At 43.4% G+C, this 7,855-nt stretch overlaps 1 protein-coding gene across 1 annotated transcript in view; it reads right to left on the minus strand.

The window, feature by feature from the left end:
* The window catches only part of Ankdd1b (ankyrin repeat and death domain containing 1B), a 59,711-nt gene extending 57,275 nt beyond the window's left edge, over positions 1–2,436 (minus strand). The window contains exon 1 of the mRNA XM_076927211.1: positions 2,185–2,436. Within this exon, the coding sequence (XP_076783326.1) occupies positions 2,185–2,356 (172 nt within the window). The 5' untranslated portion in view covers positions 2,357–2,436. The remainder of the gene's footprint in view (positions 1–2,184) is intronic.
* Between the last annotated feature and the right edge of the window lie 5,419 nt (positions 2,437–7,855).

The following is a 7,855-nucleotide window of genomic DNA, read 5'->3' on the forward strand; positions in this document are numbered from 1 at the left end:
TATATATAGCCGGGCAGTGGTGGCGCACGCCTTTAATCTTAGCACTTGGGAGGCAGAGGCAGGCGGATTTCTGAGTTCGAGGCCAGCCTGGTCTACAGAGTGAGTTCCAGGATAGCCAGGACTACACAGAGAAACTCTGTCTCAAAAAATTATATATATATATATATATATATATATATAGTCAAAAACAATAATAACTGTACAGTAATGCGCAAGAATTGTGTAAGTAGGGTGTTTAGCATATAGAGGAATATACACACCAACAGAATAAAATATATAGCCTAAAAATAAACACATACAATATCAGTTATTTTTTGACAAATGTTTGTAACTTTTGACAACAGAGAGTGGATAACCATTTCAACAAATGACTTCTAAATATTTGGGCACCATACCGAAACCTGATATAAACTTTATATCGTACACATATATATCTTATATATAACTTTATATATCAAATGGACTATATATGTAAATGAAAAGCACAAAATTATGACTTTTAGAAGAAAATACATGAGAAAAATTTCACAGTCTGCGGTTCAAAAAGATTTCTAACACGAGCAACAACAGTATGACTGCACTGCAAGTGAAAAAAAAAAGTTCATAAACTGAATTTCATCAAAATGTAAAGCCTGTGGTCTTATGGAAAGTACCAGCAAGGATCAAGACGTGCTGCAGAGCAGGTTATTATGGCTGTGCATAATATTTCTGACAAATGAAATACACCCAGAGTATTTAGCTCTCAATGTCCAACAGCCCAATTTAAATACAAAGAGGAGACTTCAAGTGAAGAAGAGAAGCCAAGGTGATAGAATATGTTACCACAACCATGAGGCAAACACAAATTAAGGCCCCCAGTGCCATACCAATACACACTGATTTAAATGTCTGAAATTGAGAGAAAGGCAATACCAAGTTTGTTTCTTAAATGCTTCTTTCTTACGGGGATTGAACTTGTTCTAGTTACTGTTCAGCATTTGCAAAATGCCCGAGACAACTGACACAGAAGGAGAAAAGGGTTACTTTGGATCAGACTTTCAGAGGTCTCATTCCATGGCCACTTGACCGGGTTTTGAGGGTGGGTGGGGGTGGGCTGGCAGTGGCAGCACAAGAAAGCACAGTGGATACGTGTGGAGAAGCTAGTAGAAAGGAATTGAATCAGTCGTGGAATCCTCCGTGAGGTTGTCCCTCAGTAACATGAAAACTTTCTTCCACTAACCCCACTCACTAAAGACTAGTTTTAACTAGTGCAGAGTTTTCAACCCTTAGGAGACATTCACCATCCGAAGTCTAATCCTCTCCAATCTCAGTAGCTCTCAACTTCATGCCCCGTTATCCTCAGTGCCTGGACATCCTCCTCGTTTTAAACCTAGGGACTTCACGTCTGCATCTGCCTAGCCCTTGCTTGCCGTGCTTTCTACCTGAACCTCCGATGGCTGGTTGTTTGCTCTCACCTGAGTACCTTCCCAAACATGCTCTGTATGTATCCTGACCTAATGTCCTCCTGTGCCCAGGTGCCTCTGTTACTTCCTGGTTTAAGATCCATCAGCCTCCTCCGCAACAAAAATCGAGTTCCCCAGACACAGGAGCATCCTTATCCTCTGCATCCCCGTATCTGAAACGTGTCTTGCAAATATACTAAGGTAACGATACACAGTTGCTGAGGCTGGGGCTTCAGGAAAGAGCTCATTTACTGTGCGCCCGCGTGTGCCGTTAAGAGACGGGCGGAGACGGGCGTCCTTTATTTCCAACTCCTGAAGACTTCCTCAGTGTAGCCTCCGTTTATGCTATTATTCCTGAGGCCTAGCTGATCCATTCCCCATGCTTTAGAAAGTTAAGCACAACAAAGTGACTTAAAGTCACACAAATAAATCTGAGCACAAATCGTGATTTAAGTCAGAGGCACAAGGAATTCTTTTCTTATTTGAACACGGGCTTACTCATTTCTTTAAACAGTCTCCTCCTCAGCTTGGAAAAGTGACCCTCCTATCCACAGTATAGGGTGTGGATCAACACTGAGTGGGGAGAACATCAAAGCTGAAAACCTGCCAGCAAAGGGGGGCAGTGTTGGAGGACATTCTGAGGGTCGCTAGGCACCTGTATCCTTCCAGGCCGCAGTGAGTACTCCTCTAGTTTCTAGGCCTGAGCCCACCCTCTGTCCATCAACCTCGTCCCAGGACTCACAGCCTTCATGTCCTGCAGCTGCTGCCTCTGGGTCCTGCACCTCGGGCTTCGGCATCCTGGCCAGGCTCCTCCAGGACCTGGTGGCTGCATCCCTCAGGTTGGCCTTCAGGTCCCTGGCTGCCTGGAACAACGGAGCCCGCGCTCCATGGCCCCGGCCACTCTCAGGGTTCATGGTCACTCTTGCTGTGGAGACCCCACTAAGGTGCGGAGCTGGCCTGCAAATGCACCCTGCAGGAGCACAGAACTGAGTCTGCTCTCTTTGGAGCCAGTGGCTAGGCACAGGCCCTTGGTTATCCAGCCCTTCCTCGGCTTGGGCAGGTCTGTGGTGTCCGCCTTTAGGTGTGGCATGCCAGGTACTAGGTTTGGCTCTACACAAAAGGAAAAATTTCTAGAAATCTACAAGCCCTCGGAAATGCTCAGTTTGTGTTCTGTAAGTTCTTTGTACAATTTAAAAATGCCTGGGCTTGATTTATAGTCAATACTCATTACTGGAAAGTCAATATTAAATACTTCCTAGCTGGGATTCCAGAATTTCTTCCTTGGAAAAAAAAAAAACCCTGAATTTCTCATTTGATAAGCATGAAATTATCAGCTTTCTTGGCTGGTCTGGTAGAAACTAAAATAATACAGAAACAAGTCCAAAAAAAAAAAAAAAATCCTTAGTCTTCAAATAAACGTCAAATAAAAGAGATAATTTTCTATTATGAATTATGAATTGATGAGGTGTTTCATTTTAATATAAATTATATAATATTAGGGCTGGAAAGATGGCTCAGTGATTAAGAGCACTTACCACTCCAGCTTCTGACCTCCATGGTATACACACACACACTCACACACACACACACACACACGTTAGTAATGGACTTAAAATGTATATGATATTGGTGTACTGTTAAGCTTGCTTTGCTTTCTAATCATTGTGCACCAAATTTTAAGTATTAAATTCAAATCAGTGTTCCTCAGTTTATCATGGAAAAAAAAAAAAAACCAAACATGACAAAACGTCCCAGGCAGTGCACCATTTAGAACTTAAAAAAAAAAAAAAAACAACAACAAAAAACAAAAAACAAAAAAAAACCAAAAAGCACAAATCTTTATAATAGGCTATTCTGATCAAAACATTATGCTGCAATGAACACTAATAGGAATATAAGGCAGGGCTAACATGCAAAGTATGTGAGTGGACAATGGGATTCAAAAAAACGATATAAATAAAATTCCAAATACCAGATGAAAATGTACAGTGAAAAACTGCCAGCATCTTAACAGTGGAAGTCAGACCAACTCCACAGAACGCTGAGCCATGTTATCCTAATAAGTTACAGAGCGTAAATGGCTTCCAAACTCTCGACCGTGCTCTCTCATTGTTAGAGCTCTCGACAAGAAGTATTGTGATTTTTTTTTTTTTTTTTTTTCGAGACAGGGTTTCTCTGTATAGCCCTGGCTGTCCTGGAACTCACTCTGTAGACCAGGCTGGCCTCGAACTCAGAAATCTACCTGCCTCTGCCTCCCAAGTGCTGGGATAAAAGGCGTGCGCCACCACTGCCCGGCCGTGTGATTTTTATGCCCTGCACGAGTGGTTCTCAGCCTCCCTAATGCTGTGACCCTTTAACACAGTTTTTCAGGTTGTGGTGACCCCCTAACCATCAAATGACTTCTTTGGTACTTCATAACTATAGTTTTGCTACTGTTATGAATCATACTATAAATACGGGATATGCGCGGCCCACAGGTTGAGAACTATGGTCTAGAAATCTAGTGAGGCTAGGCCTGCTCTAACAAAAGACTAAAGACCCGACCCAAATCTCACAGGGTGATTACTTTACTGCTTGATTTAGAGCTCGGACAAGAGGGAAGCTGTAAAGCAGTCAGTGTGATGTTTTCTTTTTCTGATTGCAAATGAATTATCTCAACAGTCTGATACACCGACACCTTACAGGGAGTGGGGAGTATAGGGGGTGGGGCTCTTCCCCTTCCTGCGGCTCCTTTGGTATCTCCTGCGGCAGGGCATTCAGTTTCCAGCTCTCTCTCCACAGAGCCCTCTCTTCCCCATCCCCATGGACTGACTGCCACTTCCTTAGAGGAACCCACTCTGAACACTCTATTTGAGAATATTATTGAAAATGCTCCTCTGTCCTTCTCGTGTTCTTCTCCCCTGTATGGTGCTTGTCCGGATATAACAAGTACTGTTTAGAATGCATCGAACATTAAACATTCCAAAGACAGGAGGTTCCTCAGGTTTCCCCTGCTGTACCCTCAGTCCTCGCAATAGTACCAGGCTTACGACCTATTTGTCAAATAAATGTGGAACACAGTCCAGCCAGAGAACAGTGGTCAGTGTTCAGTTCGGAAATCTTTAATTTCTCTCCTAACAGGTTGGCCAGGCGGCTGCATGTGTCTAAGAACAGCTATGAATAAAAGTGTCCTAGCCTCAAATCACAAACATACTTAAAATGTTATGAGATTTAAAACAATTTTGATTGCCCCCACCCCCTATTTTCAAGTACATGGTACATGTGTGTGTATGTGTGTATGTGTGCACACATGTTTTTCTTATGCACATGCATGTGGAGGCTGAAGTTCATGCCAGACATCATCCTGAATTTTGTTCCCTCCTTATTCATTGAGGCAGGGTCTCTTAACCCTTGGCTCACAGGACATGGCTAGTCTTGCTAGTCAGAGCTCCTGTATCTGACTTTCTGAGGCTGGAATTACAGGCAGGACATCAGGCCTCCCTGGCCCTAAAGTCCTGAGGACCCAACTCTGATCCTCGCACTGTCCTGGCAAACACTCTGACCAGTAGCACATCTTCTCAGCCCTGTCAGCATGATTCTTAAGTGTGTACTTTGAAGTCAGCATAGTGTTTCCATCTGGACATGCCTGGTTATGTTCAAATTTGCATTAAACGTTTAAAGGATTCTTTTCTTCACAACAACAACAAATGACAAAAGCATTTATCTATCCTTTACTGTCTTGTCAGATGCTGTCTCTTCAGACTCCCACATCACATATTTGACCTGTTACAGTCCTTCCTTCACTGAGTAGCTGTCACCTGAGGGAGAGATTCTTCAGTCTTGTGAACAAAAATATCTTAGTAATCTTTATATCCTATATCAGGTAGGATTCAACTATAAGTAATAAGAAACTGTGTCTTATGAAAGTCTGGAAGCATGCAGGCCAGGGCTGCCATGATGCCTCTATTCTACACAGTTCTCAGGAGCCAGCCCCTCCAGCCTGTCACGCCATTGTTCCCAGGTACACCCTCAACTCTGATGCTAGCTAGTCGTGTCTGCTTCCAGAAAGTGGGAGCCAGAGGGAAGGAATGGGGGGCCAAAGAGGATGCTAGCACTCTGAAAGGAGGAACCCACTGGCCAACCTTTAATCATGCATCCATACCTTGCTGTAAGGAGTATGTTGCAGGAGTAAAAACTTGAGAAGCTCTGCCAGACTGATGTGGGTTCTTTTTGAGAGGCAATGCATTTGCTTCTGCTCATCAACAAATGACCACTAACACCGGGCCAGGCCATCACTCGTGGTATTCAGAGATAAATGAGAGCTAGCCCCACATCTCTATAGCCTCCACCCATCAAACAGTGAGTAATTGGCAGCCCTACCTTAGAGACAAAGAATTTTCCTTCTGGTTTGTGCTCTGTTGCTCTGGAACCAGAATGAGCTTTCTAAGGCCTGCTGACCCTTCCCCACCAAGTGGAAACAACTCAGTTTTCAACAGGCCCAAAGGCCCCTTGGGGAAAGTATACCCCTGCTTCTGGGATCCACTGTATTGTGTTCATGTGTGTATCATGAAGACCCTGAAGGATTATTTGCTGTGGTTTTCTGTGTGGTTCTCTGCTTATCAGATGATGAGCCAGCATTAGAAGTACATGGTGGAGTAGGCAGGTCTAAAATTTTTTAAGAGCTATCATGTTTCCAGGAATTTTGGCTGGTTAAGGTTCTATAGCTTGTGTGAAGGTGGGAATACCTGCACCATAGAAGGTTCCACACACAGAAAGTTACCAATCCCTCCTTTACCATGCCTCTCAGACCTCAAGACTTAACAGCATCTGAAAAACAACAACAACAAAAGAAGCAACTCAAGATGATATTTTGAAAACACTGTTTATGGTTGATCTTTTAAAAGGTACCCAAGTTATTTTAGTTCAGGGGAAGCTGAGGAAGCAGTTGGAATGTCAGCATGAAGGCAACCAACCAGTAAGCTTCACAGAGGGAAAGCAATGGATCCTTCCAAAAGGCTCTACACGGACAGATGGAGTTTGGGAATGTATTTGGGATTGACAGTAGAGACAGAAATGGGAAGGGGCGGGATGAGTTGACACATAACCCCTGATGACTGAAGACATTTAACATGAGACCAGCAGAAGTGTCTCAGTAATTGATGTATTTTTCTTGTCTTTACACTGGGGATTGCTTATATTCTCTTAGCATGGAGTTTCTTCTTTAACTCAGTGACATGACTGTGATGGTTTGTATATGCTCGGCCCAGGGAGTGGCACTATTAGAAGGTGCGGCCCTACTGGAGTAGGTGTGACATTGTTGGGGTAGGTGTGTCACTGTGGGTGTAGGTTTTAAGAACCCTCATCCTAGTTGCCTGGAAGTCAGTATCTGCTAGCAGCCTTCAGATGAAGATGTAAAATTCCCAGTTCTGCCTGCACCATGACTGCCTGGATGCTGCCATGCTCCCACCTGGATGATGGACTGAACCTCTGAACCTATAAGCCAGCCCCAATTAAACTTTGTTCTTAAAGGGTTGCCTTGGTCATGCTGTCGTTCACAGCAGTAAAACCCTAAGACAATGACTTACCTTGTCAGTGTGGAAACCTATCTCTTGAAGGTTGCTTCTTACAATCCCATGCTAAATGCTAAATTCCAAAGCACTCTGTGAGAAGGGTCTGGATTTACAAATGACTTCTCATAATCTTCTATTATCACAGAAGACCGAGGCAAGATGTCTAGCCATAAATTACCAGAAAAATGAAAAGGACAGACTAAGATATCTCTGCCTTTCATGAAAGAGACTGTTGTACAGGCATGCAATCACTAGGCCTGTTTGCCACAAGTGAATAGGCCAGACTCCCTCAAAATGTTAAGAGTTCAGATTTTTTTTTTTTTTTTTGCTTAAAAAAAAAAGGCAGAAAGAAATGTTACCTTGCGTGATCTTTATCTTTTCTTTATTCAAATACAGTTCTGATGGACATTTATTTTGCAAGAAAACTATAAGGGTTACCTTGGCAGATTCAGGTTGCTCAACTCCTACATTTTGCAAAGAAAGACCTCTCTCTTCAAAAGAACCAGCCTCTGAGTCCTTGGCCTTTGAAAGCCTGATAAGAATGTTCATGTCCAAAGCACTGGACCACATTGTATTAGTTTGAAAAGAGAGCTTATATTATCAACTTGCTTACACTGAATGCATGACTTTGCAAGACTGAGGCCTTGGACGGGTAGCTCTCTGGAAGGTTTAAGGCTTAGGAGCTCAGGTCAGTTGGGATGAAAGAAATGCCTATCAAAGACTTCCAGGAAGAACCCTGGGTGGCAAGAGTTGGGCACGGTATCTTGGTTGGTGGTATTGTGCATGCTGGCATACAGTACTTATGGGAGAGTTGTGTATATCTCACATGCCTCCCATGGAAGCACGGGACTGTTGACCTCAACC

The sequence above is a fragment of the Arvicanthis niloticus genome, chromosome 29 (genome assembly GCF_011762505.2).
Source record: "Arvicanthis niloticus isolate mArvNil1 chromosome 29, mArvNil1.pat.X, whole genome shotgun sequence".
In the NCBI taxonomy this organism is placed as follows: Eukaryota; Metazoa; Chordata; class Mammalia; order Rodentia; family Muridae; genus Arvicanthis; species Arvicanthis niloticus.